We start from the raw sequence: 14,747 nt of genomic DNA, 5'->3' as shown, positions 1-14,747 counted from the left end.
TTACCTATCTATATCGAACAGAACATTTTCAAGGCGGTAATCAATTGATCCTAATCTGAGTTTTAACTCTGTTCAGAGAAGAGGAGACGTAAAGGATTAGCTTGAACACGATTCTTTCAATTTGGAGACATGAACTTCACAAATCTATTGATTCAATTATGCTCCAATTCTTGGCACGATTTCATGTGGTTCACCAATTTACCAGGGTTGTTCTTAGTTTCAAATTCCGAACGTCAAAATGGTAGGCAGATTGCCTTCAAGCACGTTACTTAAACAAATAATCTAATATAATTAATATTGCAAAATAACAAGATCTAATAACATTTCACACCAGACAGTAGCAGCTGTAAAATAATGATATGCAGGAGAATATAAACAAATTAGTTTTCCCAGGATCAAAAAGGCACCATAGAGAAGAAAATGCACCCTTCAGATCTCATCCGCAATGCAGTTCGTTCAAGCCCCACAGCAAGGTGATTTTTGAGCAGCTGCCGCAGGCCCAGCTCCCTGGTCTTGTTGGTTAATTTTGATTGCCTGTGGCTGTAAAGACCCGGAAAAAGTTAATAAAAAGATAACGATATGTGTAAATTTATTAGAATAATTATCACAAGAAGCGTGTGTTAAAGAAAAGGATTTGCACAATTATCAAAAAAAATGCATATATGTTACGAGAAAAGTTGATAGTTCGAGCAAAAGAATCCATACCTCAGCCTTTGAATCAGTGTAAGCAAGTCTTTGCTTGATATCCCTGGCTATTGAAAAGAAAACCTCCTCGACATTTAAGTTTGTTTTTGCACTCTGCAAGATAGTAGCTCTTAAGCATATAGAAAGATCGACTACAAAAGTAACTACAGCATCTGCAGTAAAAATTACATACAGTCTCAAAAGAACTTGATGCCATATTCGTCAGGATAATAGATGTCTGATTTAGGTTTAACCAAGGAAGGTTTAATCATTTCGATCTTTACAGTTTGCTAACACAAGAAAGCACATCCACCATTACAGATACAATCACTTAATATGCAAAAATGACATCCGATGATAAACTCATGTAGGTTGCTAGCATTACTAACAGTCAGATGCTAACAAGTTGTTGGAATTAAACTTCAAACAAACTTAAACAGAACGCAGTCAATAAACAAAAGAAATAACTTTACCTGGACCAATGCATCATAAACTAACTAAAAATTTGGCTAAGTTAAATGCATCTATCAAGGATATCTTGAAAACTAAAAGTACTAATAATTATTATATTTCTATTATTTAACTGATAAATTCAAGTGATACATTAAAAACTAAATTCAACTAAATTAATTAACTAGCGAAAAAGGTAAAGAACAAAACAGGAAAATAATCGATTAACAATTAAGAAGCAAAATAATATCCAAGAAAAAATTCACCTAGATTTCATCTATCACTATTAATCTAAATTATGCAATTTATTTACTTAGTAATTTGATCCGTAGAAATCTTTAAATTATCCAAATATCTCTTTTGAGCATCAGAGCAACTGACTCTAGGTTAATTAATTTAAATTTTTTTTCTAATTAAAATCCCTATTATCACATTAATTCGTACTATAAATCCCCCTATTAGATTTGTCTCTAATTCACTAGATTTATGTCGTCTTATTTCTAGGATTATATGCAACTCTACTCAATTACGTAAAATCTACTCTTAAACAGGATCTATTCAACCTTCGATTTGAACACACCAAATACAGATCAATAGTTTAGAAATATTAAAGTAAAAATTAAACACACATAATTAAGAACAAGAAACTAAGTATTTATTACCTAAAATAAAAATTAAACGACAGAATCAGTCATTGGATTCATGCTTAAAAATTAGTTTATGCTTGAAAATAAGAAAAAAAAATGGTATTCAAGCCCTTTTGTTATTCAATTAACGCCCATGGCATTAGGTTACTTTTGCTAGTTGGGAAGCTTCCGCCCATCAATACATTACAAGAAATAATCAAAATGAGAAATATATATATAATATATATATATAATTTGAAAAAAATATAATTCATGGATCTTTTCAACGGCTCCTCCATTTTTCTTCTTTTTAGAGAGAAGAAGAGAAAAGAAAAGAAAAGAAAAAATAATTTTAATTAAAATTTTGCCTCATGTCATAATTTAATTGGTTGATGGAAACTCTTTTAAGGAAAGTAATCAGATTAAAAATTTAGGTATCATTTTGATAAAAAAAAAAGTTTAGATACTTAAATGACAAAAATGTTATAGTTCAAGGGCTATTTTTTCAGTTAAGCCTATAATATTTATAAACCTCAAATCTATACATAAGCTTTGTTCAAATATACAATTTTATACATAAAATTTGATTTTATATAATTTTATACATGAAATTATGATTTGATCTAATTCTCACAAATTAAGAACATAATTATTGATATAATATCATTTTATGCTTATATATTACATGAACAAATCCAATATATAAATAAATTGATGTATTTATTTCTTTAAATATGTATGATTAAATTAAAATTAAAGTTCCATGTATATAATTGCACCAAACCAAGGTTTATATATCAAATTACATTTTAAATTAAAGTTATGTAATTTTGAGATTTATTTCTACTAATAATTGTCTTAATTCCTTTAAAAAATTGTTTTAATTGAATTTGACGTAATGTATGAAATAAACACAGAAGTAAATATATAAAAAAGATGAAATAAATAACATTATTTTAAATAAACTTTTTTTCCTATAAACTATTTTAATTAAAAGTTTTTCATTTATTAACTCAATATTTTTTTTTTATATTTCTCAAAAATTGTACATGGAGTTATTTTTCTTATTTCTAATTTATTTTTTAATTTTATTTAATTTTAGATAAAAATATTATTTAAGTAGAAATAGACCTACTCATGAATTAAGTCATCTGTTTAGATTCGAAAGTTTGCTCGAAAAATGAAAAAATTTAGATAAAAATATATATTTAAAAAAAATTTAGATAAAACACGAAATCCTTTTAGAAAATGATCCGAGACTCATGTAAGAAATTTTTGAGCCGGGACCAAATTAAATTCCTAATTGCCTACCCTTAGTTTTCTTTTCCTCTTCAGTTGACTGCCCCCAATTTCTATCAGCTAGTTCCTAAATCCCCCCTAACAAAATAACTTTGCCTTCTCCACTCCAACACCCACCAGCCACCACCATCGTCGTTCATCAGTCAGGCAGTCACCACCGGTCCACCATCATTGTTCACCAGTCAGGTAGTCACCATCGGTCCACCCGTCAATCTCTTTCAAGTGAGAGCAAAATTAATTTTGTATTATTTTTTTTCTTTTTTTAAAGTAAGAGCAAACCCGTCACTACTCAACCATAACTCAGTAGCATTTCCAGCATGCAAGTGGCTCATAAAACCAAAGAGCGTAGTCCTTCTCTTCCTTTCATCACCGAACTGCTCAAAGTAGTGTTTTATCTCTACAGGAGGAGATTGGAAATGAAAAAGTAAAACTTAAAGTAGTGTTTTATCTCTGTAGGCTAATCTCTAGGTTAGCTTAACAGTTAGGGCCACAAATTATAGCCATCGAAAATAAAAAAATTAAAGGTGAAAGAGATGGTTTTGTTATTGTGTATATATGGCAGCAAAGATGTCATAAATCAGAGTACAGAAAAATTTGTGAAAGTTTTAAATGTTAGATGGAGTGTAGTGGTTGGATATTAGTATAGTTTGGAAAAATATGCAAATTCGTATTGCTTCTTGCAGTTTGAAATTTGTCTTCTTGAGGATAAAGAGGGTACAAGACAACCAATCCACCGAAAAATCAGAGTACACAAAAATTTGTATTGCTTTTTGCAGTTTGAAATTTGTGTTTTGCTTTGCTTACATTAAGGATACGTTTATCTCTTTAAGAATGGTTTCCGAAGTATAATTTCTGGAAAGCTTTATTTGATAGATTTTCTAAAAAGTATTTTATAGAAGTTGTTTTTTAAAAATATTAATAATAATTTTTCATGATGTTAAGGATTAAATTATAAATTTTGTGAAACAAGATATGCATGAAAAATTTGTTATGTGGAATAAGATTTGCTATCTCGAATAAGATATTATAATGAATTATTTGATCAAAGTGCTTATATGGTGAAAAATAAATTACTTGGCAATAAGAACTAAATTGAAAAATGTACAAAAGTTTAAGTGTTAAATAATTTAATATGTGAATAAGGAAATTATAATAAAAGCTTAGTGAATATGTTATGAGATGATGAAATATGCATGAAGTACTGTAAAAGTACAATTGCGGGAAAATATGAAATTTTTATGATGATAATGACTAAATTGTTAAACTTGAGAAAATATGTGGATGAAATCATAAAAGTGAAATACATAAAAATTTGATATGTGAAACATGATATTGAGATAAATTATGTGATTAAAGTGTAACAAGAAAAAAATGATTTAATATGATTAATTTAATGAATATTGAACTTTTATGACAAAAAGGGATTAAATTAAAAAGTTCTAAAAATTTATAAGAAAATATTTAATAAATAAATAATGTAATAGAGAATGTAACATCCCGGTGCTTTGATTGGATGTTTAAGTTGGATATGGAGGCGTTACAGTGAGCAGAGCTTTATCAGTTTAAAAAATATATTATGGGAAAAAAATTAGTAAGATACTTTACGGGAATAAGAAAGAAATATTTTCGGTGAGTGAAAAAAATTTTATGTTAACCATCTTATTTTACATGAAACAAACATTAAAAAAAACTGAAAAATGGTTTAATAAAAAGGAGTTTGCTTTTAAATATGAAAAAAAACTGAAATCGCCTCTGATATTTTATTTTATGTTTTTAGGAGAAATGAAAAAGATTTGAAAATATAAAATATTTGATTGTTTATAATTTCTAATAAAATTAATAAAAAACAATTTTAGAAAAAAAAACTTGTTTGGGCCCGACCCTAACAGTGAAATAAAATTTTAGATAATAAGTAATGTAATTTATTATCAATGTTCAAGATATTCAATAGTATAAAGACAATCAATTTTAACTTCATTAGAGATTTATATTAATTAGTCTCTAAAAATTATTACTCAAGATATCAAAAGTGTATCAGCTTTAACATATAAATAGGAGGAAATCGATAGCAGAAAATTCCTCATCCTCATGAGTTCATATCCTCAATAAACTTTGCTGTTTTTACAAGTTAATATTATAACAATTGAATAGGAGAGTGAAGTCATAAATCCGTAGGACAAAATGGAGAACCAAGTAGATGGTTCATTAGGAGGCACGTATAAGCCATTCTTTGCTGCAGTTTTCTTGCAAGTTGAGTTTGCAGTCATGAATATCTTATCTACGACTGCATTAAACCTGGGGATGAGCCAGTTACGTACTGGTTGTTTACCGCCATGCCATTGCCACCCTTTTTATGGCTCCTTTCGCTGCTTTTCTTGACAAGTATATTCTTCTTCTTCTTTCTTTCTTAAACTCCATTCATGTCATTTTTACCTTTTTAACGATCTACTCCTCTTTTTTGTTTGACAGGAAAATGAGGCCTAAGATGACCATCTTCATCCAAATAATGGTGCCATAATTCGAATATTGTTTTATTTTTTAACACAATATCTGAAAATTGCATGGTTGCAGGGTATTGTATGTTCACGACTTGCTTATTACATTCAAGGGATGATAATGAAACACAGAGGTCCAGTATTTGTGACAGCTTTTAGTCCCCTATGCATGATTATTGTAGCCATTATGTCCTCTTTCATTCTGGCTGAACACAGAGGAGTAGATTGTTTGGATGAAGATTCTCATGGTCATCTTAGGCCTCATTTTCCTGTCAAACAAAAAACAGGAGTAGATAGCTAAAAAGGTAAAATGGGCATGAATGGACTTTAAGAGAGGAAGAAGAAGAAGAATATACTTGTCAAGAAAAGCAGCGAAAGGAGCCATAACAAGGGTGGCAAAGGCATGGCGGTAAACAACCAGTACGTAAATTGCTCATCCTCAGGATTAATGCAGTCTTAGATAAGATATCCATGACTGCAAACCCAACTTGCAAGAAAACTGCAGCAAAGAATGGCTTACACCTGCCTCCTAATGACTCTACTCTCCAATTCAATTGTTATAATATTAACTTGTAAAATAAGCCAAGTTTGTCGAGGAGATGAACTCACGAGGATGAGGAATTTTATGCTATCTATTTCTTCCTAATATGCTAAAGCTAATGCACTTTTGATATCTTGATTGGGTAAGAACTTTTAGAGACTAATTAATATAAATTTCTAATGAAATTAGGATTGATTGTCCTTGTACTATTGAATATCTTGACCATTGATTAAAATTTATACTATTTACTATCCAAAAATTTAATGGCTGCCTCTACCTCGTTGAATTATTTTTAAACGAGTTTTTATTTTATTAAAATATGGAACATATTGTAATTTCTTTTTCTTTTTTTTTTTAAGTACATAGGCATTATTATTTTTTCTGTCCCAAAAGTTATTGTTTAAAGACTTTTCTATTAAAAAGAGATTCCCTGTCTGCATTGCATTATTGCATTACTATTAAAAAGAGATTCCCCTCAGTTGGGTACTCATAATTTCCAATAAGTCTTACTTTTCTCGTAAGGGAGCCGAAAAAGATACCTCGGAAACCAGAGATAAAGAGGAAAAAAATAAAGCGGCCTGACATACCCTGTTGTTCCATAACCATTATTTTAATTGTGATTAATTCGGATATAGTGGCGCCGCCTGTTCATCAATTTGACTCAGTTGTGATTATTCAGTATTGGCTAATAATTACCAACTAATCAATTTTGATTCTGTTAAGCTTTATTGAGCAAGTTGAGGAATAAAAATATATAGCAGTTGAAACGAATCAAGATAAACATGAGAACACGACTCATCCAAATGCCCGCATTGTTTGCGATATCAGAAATACGTCTTTGTAAATCTAGTAGTCAGTTGTAACAAACAATGATGCTACCTACCAAAAAAATAAAGCAGCATTTCCAGGTGATTAGGCAATGCAGTATAACAAAGTACATTCCATCCCATCATTGCAATGTTAAATGTTAGTTAGGCCAAGAAGCCTACCATCCTCCTCAATCCCATCATCATTAACAATGTATATTTGGGATAACCACGGTTAAGGGCATAAATCAATCGAGGCTAAGCGAGTTTACTTGGGTCTAAGGCTTATTCTTACCTATCTATCGAACGAGAACTTTTTCAAGGGGGAAATCAATCGATCGTAATCTGGGTTTTAACTCTGTCCAGATAAGAGGAGAGGTAAAGGATTAGCTTGAACACGATCCTTTCATTTTGGAGACATAAACTTCACAAATCTATTGATTCAATTATACTCCAATTCTTGGCACGATTTCATGTGGTTCACCAATTTACCAGGGCTGTTCTTAGTTTCAAATTCCGAACACCAAAATGGTAGGTAGATTTGCCTTCAAGCACGTTATTTAAACAAATGATCTAATATAATTAATATTGCAAAATACCAAGATCTAATAACATTTCACACCAGACAGTAGCAGCTGTAAAATAATGATATGCAGGAGAATATAAACAAAATAGTTGTAACAAATTAGTTTTCCCAGGATCAAAATGGCACCATAGAGAAGAAAATGTACCCTTCAGATCTCATCCGCAATGTAGTTTGTTCAAGCTCCACAGCAAGATGATTTTTGAGCAGCTGCCGCAGCCCCAGCTCCCTGGTCTTGTTGGTTAATTTTGATTGCCTGTGGCTGTAAAGACCCAGAAAAAGTTAATAAAAAGATAACCATATATGTAAATTAATTAGAATAGTTATCACAAGAGACGTGTGTTAAAGAAGGATTTGCACAATTATCAAAAGTACTGCATATATGTTACGAGAAAAGTTGATAGTTCGAGCACAAGAATCCATACCTCAGCCTTTGAGTCAGTGTCAGCAAGTCTTTGCTTGATGTCCCTGGCTATTGAAAAGAAAACCTCCTCGACATTTAAGTTTGTTTTTGCACTCTGCAAGATAGAGTAAGTCTTAAGCATATAGAAATATCAACTACAAAAGTAATTACAGCATCTGCAGCAAAAATTACATACAGTCTCAAAGAACTTGATGCCATATTCGTCAGCAAGAGCTTGGCCCTTTGAGGTAGGGACAGCCTGAAAAAGAAGTTCCTCGATAGACTTAAGAAAAATATCCAATATAGTAAACAAAGGGGTAAACAAAAATGCATATAAAGATGCACAAAGTACGAGAGGGAAAGAACAGACCCTTTTACTTTCATCCATGTCAGCCTTATTACCCACTAGAATCTTGTTCACATTGTCTGAAGCATGCTGTTCAATATTTCGAATCCAGTTTCTAATGTCTAAGAAAAAATTAACATTAGCCGAGTTGATAGGAAAATTAAGGACTAAAATTTCAAACCAATGGATAAGAAGTATACTTCCAAGTTCCAGTAACAAGCAAATTAGGTGGAAAACATTTCTAAATATTAAAAATTTGGTTAAGATGAATCATGTGAATAAAGTCCAAAGTTCAAATGACAAAAAGTTCAGTAATTACTATTGAAAGATGATTCATCAGTCACGTCATACACAAGCAATATGCCCATGGCTCCACGGTAGTAAGCTGCACAAAAAGAGATATTACTTTAGTTCTCTGTCAACAAGAAAAGACTTCAGAATACAATAAAATCCAGATGTATTAGGAAAGTAGGCACTTAGAGCCACCAAAGCCTGCCCAAAAGGGTAAAACTAAGATAACTTTTGTTTCTAGGGGAAACAAAGAGCAAGGAACCACGTTTGGGGCATGGAACAAAGAGAAAATTATCTAGATGTGAAATTTCCAAACACCCACAAAGATAATAATAACAGCTATGCCTCTAGAGGACTGAAAGAATTTCACTCCTAAACATTTTTTCTTTGTAATTTTATTTCCAAGTCCTGTCCTATAATTATAGAGCATTACAATAGGAGGCGCTTGGCAAGCATGAGATAGACAAAACACTGAGGCATACAAACTCCTAACTTCCTAGCAGACTGAAAAGCACAAAAAAGAGAATGCAAAGCAACAACCACCTTGATCCAGAGATGTTATTAAATTTGAGTATTAGAGTGATAACTAATGTAACCCGGATCATAGGACAACACTTGCAAATAACAGGTTTATGCAAAACAATACCCAAGTCCTGCTATTGAATTATTTTATCTATCAGATAAGCAATTGTTCTGATTGGGTATTTCATTTCTAGTCAGTGACACCTTCAAAGCCAAAAATCTAACCAGTTGTAATTGTACGAAACCTCTCTTGCCCAGCAGTATCCCAAATTTGCAGCTTGATCCTTTTTCCATCAAGCTCTATGGTCCTTATCTTAAAGTCAATTCTGCCAAAGAAAACACAACCTTATTAAACAACATGCCCCTTGTTGAAATAATAATATACCATTACACTGTTATTAGATAATACCTACCCAATTGTCGTGATAAAACTTGTAGTGAATGAGCCATCCGAAAAACGCAAAAGCAGGCAACTCTTACCCACACCTGCCCAACAGCATGATAGCATAACAGAGTTACATGGAACTCAAATTCTTGAGGAAGTGCAGGTTCTCAATAGAACTCCTTTAAAAAATCGCTACAGTATGAACTATTAATCCCAAATTACAATAATAAATAAAATAAAACTATTTATAGCAGGCAATCCCTTGTATTAAGAAAGGTCTCTTATGCAAATATACATATTAAACCTTGTATCCTTCTTTTCCTATCTCAGCCTTCGCATCCATCCTCAGTAGCCACCAAGTGACACGAGAACATTCCCATGGCAACTAGCTATATTGAGGCAGAAAACATTAAAAACTACAACATAAAATATAAGACGCCATTGGTATAGATTCATCATAAAATCACTGAAACAAACAATAATTTTCCGAATTATCGTATCATCTATAAACCTAAAATGAAACCTAATCTAAGATAATGACCTTGAAAGCTCTCACATCTAAGTTTTCCATATTTAGGAATTTAATAAAACATCAAATCCTTTCAAGGAACCCTTACATTTCACAAAGTCAATGTCGATTAAACAGTAGATCTCATCTCAAATCAAGATATAGAGAAGGAAAAGAGATAGTTACCGCTGTCGCCGATCAAAAGGAGCTTTATGAGGTAGTCATAATCGGCTCGAGCTCTTGCAGGTGGAGCAGCCATGGGAATAGAATAAATTTATCGGAACTAACGAATAAACCCTACACCAGAAAAGGAAACGCCGTTAATAATCACTGTGAAAATTGGAAAAAAAATAAAAGAAATAAACTGTTTTTTCTTTTTTAAATTTTATTTGGTGAATTGAAAAGAACGCAATACCAGATCAGGGATGAGAAAAGTGAGATCTGGTGAAACGTCTCTGGTACGTCAGCACCGGTCGGCTGTTTAATTTTTTTTCTTAGGGAGAAAATAATTTTTGAAGAAAAGAGGAATAAATTCAAGAAATAAGTTATTGGATTCGACTCCGCAGTCCCAACCGTTGGATTAATATTTAGTGTTCAGATCTGTGTGAATCTAACGGGCGGTTTTTTCTTTACTTCTTTTTTAATTCGTCAACGAAGAGAAAATAGCTGGTTGAAGAGAATGAATGAGTGGGCTTTCCGGTCCGTAAGCTGTTAGTTAAACGTCGGTGATGCATGCGATGTACAGCAAGGATGCAGCAAACAAAGAATTTTTTTTTAAATTGCACTTCTATTGAATTATAGTAATTAAGATAATAATTTGTATATTTTATTTAAAAGCTTGAAATTCCAATTCAATGTTTGACATTTTCCTCCAAATATGATCAATTTATTTAAAATAATTAATATATTGCTAACTCAGCTTCTCGTTGATGTTTTAGTTATTTGTTCTTATTTTTTATTAAAAAGGCCAAAAGGAAAAGAAAAAGAAAATACATCAAAGTGGCCTAAATATTTCTTCCTTACAAGTTTCTAATCTCATGGCTATTTATTATTGCATTATAAAGACATAAATATCATTTTATATAGTCAATCAACTAACTCTATATAAGTACCATCAATGTTGTTGAGATTAAATTAAATTAATTGATTAAGGATTTCTTTAGATGGGTAGTGTATTTATTTACAATTAATATAAAAATAAAAAAAATAATGATAAAATTAAATATTGTAACATAAAAAAATGCACCACATTGAATATAAACATTTTGTACCTAAACATGTTTAACAATAAATCAATTTGAACGCAAAAACAAAAAAAAATGAACCGGGTTTTTTTTGAATGTTTTATTTTTATTTCGGTTTATTTATTTATTATACTTTCTGCTTTGAAGATCAACCCGGTCAACACACTTACCCCAAGGATTTTGGGCCTTTTCTGTTTTAATTTTTTTTTTAATTTCTAGTTTTCGGCTCTGGTATTTTTTTTTTCCTCTTGATACATAATAAATCGAGAAGGAACCTTGGACAAAACTTATTATAAAACGAATATTTATATGGTGATGTCTATTTTCTATAATAACATTTTGTTATGATTTTGATTTTATTTTTACTTTATTTTGATATATATGTTTTCTTTTTAAAAATATATTTTTAATAAATTATTATATTTGTATAAGACATTTGTTAACTCTTAACTTTATTTGTAGAGTTTAAAAATTCTACTGAGATTGAATCAGTAAAATTTATTAATTAACTGATATTATTATATTATAATTTTTAATTTAAAATCTTAAAAATATAATTTAAATCTCAAATGTTATTATAAGTATATAATAATCAAATCTCTATAACAATTAAACGCTTGTTGTAGATAAGGTTAATTGTACTTCTATTATTATTTATTTGTGATTTTTTACTTTTTATATATGTGAAAAATATTAATTATTTTGAATTTATAAATCTATTTATACTTTGTGATCAAAAGGTTTTATTTTCAAATTTTACGCCTAAACTAATGAAGCAGTAATTATTTTCTTCCCCTCGTTTTTCTCATTACCAAATGCAGCTTAGTTGGTCAGCTTAATGAAGTTTGGAAGTAAATTCGTAAAGTTCTAAAATAAAAAATATATATCAAAAATCAAATTCCCGACAATTATTGTTTTCGGTCAAAAAGCTTCCAAATAACATATTCTTGAAAAGAAAAATGCCATTAGTATTTAGGCATTGGTAGTGGTACTCATTCTCTTTCAAGGCAATGAACCCTGCCCAATGTTTGCAAAACTGGAAAGCTAGCCCGATGAAACGAATCAACTTAGAGGTGTTCATAGTCGGGCTAAGTTGGGTTTGGGCTGCGCTCAATTAAAAAGTATGTCTATTTATTGAGGTCGGGTCGGGTCGGGTCGGGTCCAAAAAACGGGACTAAAATTTTGTTCAAGCCCGACTCGGATAAAATACTAAAATCTGAGCCCGGCCCATATTAATTTTTATATTATTTTTAAATATATTATACATCAAAAATACTAAAAATATCAAAACAAATATTTCCCAACAAATTAAAAATAAATTTTAAAAAATATATAGACTTAAATAACACTAAAGATAGATGCAACTTAACAAACAAATGTCTCTAAAATAATAAAAAAATTAACAAATGCCTTTAAAATAATAAGAAAATAAGTTTTATATAATATCCAAACAATAACAACAAAATAGTAGCAACATAATAGTAAAATGGTAGCAAAATAGGGAGAAATCAACAAGAAAATAACATTAAAAAAATACAAAATTTTTTTGTCCTTTAGTGAATTCGGGTCAGGCCCGGGCTAAAATATCTTACCTGAGTCCCGGTCCATTTTTTAAACGGGCGTATTTTTTTGTCCAAGCCAATTTTTCGGGATTATATTTTTGCCCAAATCCTCTCACATTTCGGGCAAGCCGAGTAGCCCGGCCCATGAACACCTCTAAATGAACTAAAGTTTTTTTTTTCTCTTAACTGAGGGTATTTTCAAATCGTATTAGATATTAATCTATGTTAAGCCAAAGCATCTGTTATACCCTACCATAAGAGACATGCAGTGAAATTGTGAGCATTCCACATTAAACTTTTCGTGATAATTTTTCATAATATATTTTCTACCTAAAATCTTTTATTTGAGAATGAGATCTCTTACTTAAAGATAAATAAACTTATTTGTCATCTGGCAGTACTTTAAAATATGGTGGTGTTAGAGTAAGATAACCTATGACAGTGACAAGATCACGCAACATGTACCATAACGATAAACCAACCTTCAATAATAATTCTCATTTGATATTTGAATTCTGACCATTAACTTTTGACTTATCCGTAAAATCATAAAACCCACCAAACACCACTACGAGACAAATGATAAGTGGATAACCCACTATATAAGCCTAGACACACAAGAGAATGACGATTCTTTCCCAATTATTCCTCTTTCTCCTTCTCCCTTACTTATCATCCAATTCTCCACCCTACGTGAGGGAATCGAACTTTATTTCCACCCTCTTTTCTTTCTCTTTGGTATCTATTATCAACAACTTAATGTAAATCCTTCGCAACAAATTTGTTTTTCAAGTGTTCATTATTATGTAAATAAAATCGTTGTCACCTCACCTAATAGTTTGTCGGTAATTTGAACTTAAATTATTCAAAATTGAGTTGAAAAATGATAGTTCAATCTAAATAATATAACTATCTAATTTTATTTTGGATTTCATTTATCTCATTTATATATTATAAGATGCAAATCAAGTTAAGCTTCTAGATTTTTTTTTTAATTTTCATATTAATTATATAATATTTGTTTGAAATTTGTGATTATTACTCCTAACAGCAAAGAAAATTATTAAATAACATATTTTATACGTGATTTATCTAACTAATGATATATTTTCAGGCGTAGCAGCTTAATGAACTGTATTAAAGCATCTAATTTCAGTAATTAATGAAAAAAAAAAGTTAAGCATTTTACACTTTTAGTGTTATTGGTATTATTATTCCATACACCGTCGGTTGTTAAATGCCTTATCTTCTGCTATTATTCAATACATTTATTGGTACCAAGTCACGCAAAAAATAATCGTGCATACAGATCGAGTATCGTTATCAACCTTTCTGTTCACAAGTAAAAGAAAAGAAAACAATTATAAAGAAAAAAATGGAAATTAAATATTGTCTCAAGATATGCCCAAATCTCAACGACTAGCTAACTGATCATTTGAGAATAAGTATTTTAGGAAGTTATTGTTTCTTTCTCAAAATATCAACAAATAAATTTTGTTCATTTAGATTAAATTTAAATTTTAAAGTTATTTTTATTAAAAGAGTTTTATGTGAATACCACTTAAAATAATATTTGTAAAAATTGACCTATAGTGGAAATTTTCAAAATTTTGAAAAGTTACAAAAGATATATATTCTTTAAAAACTTTTTGTTTTTTTCATTTTTGAAAATTTATACTGTTTAAAAAAATGAGATAATTTCAACGTACTAATTTTTTATGGCTAATAAAGAAAAAGTAAAAGGAAAACATAGACATTGGGCAGAATTGGAGGGAACAACATGGTCCAAATGGCAAATGGATCGGAAACATTCTTTTTCTTTTTCTTTTTCTTTGAAGGAGGATCGGAAACATTCAAACATATGGCAAATGGGTGCTGATTAAATAAGCATGAAACTGATTTTAAAAGGAAAAAGAAAAAAGGAATTACGCCAAATGTTAAGAATTCAACAAATCACTGCGCCAATTACTGGTAGGGTTGAAGAATGAAAGACGACTCCAAT

At 30.3% G+C, this 14,747-nt stretch overlaps 1 protein-coding gene and 3 long non-coding RNA genes across 8 annotated transcripts; 2 read left to right on the top strand and 2 right to left on the bottom strand.

Moving 5' to 3' along the window:
• Window positions 1-269: 269 nt before the first annotated feature.
• Window positions 270-999, bottom strand: LOC107889715 (uncharacterized). The gene is made up of 3 exons (XR_001681836.2): window positions 878-999; window positions 706-798; window positions 270-540 (listed from the first exon to the last, which is right to left on the bottom strand). It is a non-coding gene; the product is annotated as an uncharacterized lncRNA (long non-coding RNA).
• Window positions 1,000-2,998: 1,999 nt separating this feature from the next.
• On the top strand, window positions 2,999-3,862 carry LOC121206216 (uncharacterized). The gene is made up of 2 exons (XR_005901234.1): window positions 2,999-3,245; window positions 3,328-3,862. It is a non-coding gene; the product is annotated as an uncharacterized lncRNA (long non-coding RNA).
• Window positions 3,863-4,898: 1,036 nt separating this feature from the next.
• Window positions 4,899-6,227, top strand: LOC107889714 (uncharacterized). The gene is made up of 2 exons (XR_001681835.2): window positions 4,899-5,441; window positions 5,529-6,227. It is a non-coding gene; the product is annotated as an uncharacterized lncRNA (long non-coding RNA).
• On the bottom strand, window positions 5,566-10,708 carry LOC107889712 (ras-related protein RABE1a). 5 transcript variants are annotated; one of them, XM_041076822.1, is made up of 10 exons: window positions 10,355-10,703; window positions 10,126-10,236; window positions 9,460-9,532; window positions 9,272-9,372; window positions 8,553-8,618; window positions 8,258-8,355; window positions 8,084-8,146; window positions 7,910-8,002; window positions 7,633-7,746; window positions 5,566-5,823 (listed from the first exon to the last, which is right to left on the bottom strand). In XM_041076822.1, exons 2-9 carry the CDS (start codon window positions 10,196-10,198, stop codon window positions 7,663-7,665), a joined length of 651 nt encoding a protein of 216 aa, XP_040932756.1. In that variant the 5' UTR covers window positions 10,199-10,236; window positions 10,355-10,703; the 3' UTR covers window positions 5,566-5,823; window positions 7,633-7,662. The 5 variants fall into 5 exon arrangements, with proteins under 5 accessions (XP_040932756.1, XP_040932757.1, XP_040932755.1 ...); XM_041076823.1 differs by lacking the exon at window positions 5,566-5,823 and adding an exon at window positions 6,788-7,446; XM_041076821.1 differs by lacking the exon at window positions 5,566-5,823 and adding an exon at window positions 6,788-7,259.
• Between the last annotated feature and the right edge of the window lie 4,039 nt (window positions 10,709-14,747).

This window comes from Gossypium hirsutum, chromosome A09 (assembly GCF_007990345.1).
Source record: "Gossypium hirsutum isolate 1008001.06 chromosome A09, Gossypium_hirsutum_v2.1, whole genome shotgun sequence".
Classification (NCBI taxonomy): domain Eukaryota; kingdom Viridiplantae; phylum Streptophyta; class Magnoliopsida; order Malvales; family Malvaceae; genus Gossypium; species Gossypium hirsutum.
The sequence above is the reverse complement of the archived record's forward strand: the minus strand, read 5'-3'. Positions and strand labels throughout refer to the sequence as shown.

Excerpts from the sequence above, each read along its gene's own strand:
- LOC107889712 (XM_016814249.2), bottom strand. The coding sequence starts at position 10,198 with ATGGCTGCTCCACCTGCAAGAGCTCGAGCCGATTATGACTACCTCATA. Across the intron at positions 8,003-8,083 it reads GCATCAAGTTCTTTGAGACT|AGTGCAAAAACAAACTTAAA; the intron begins GTATGTAATTTT and ends TCTATCTTGCAG. Across the intron at positions 7,747-7,909 it reads ACACTGACTCAAAGGCTGAG|CCACAGGCAATCAAAATTAA; the intron begins GTATGGATTCTT and ends GGGTCTTTACAG.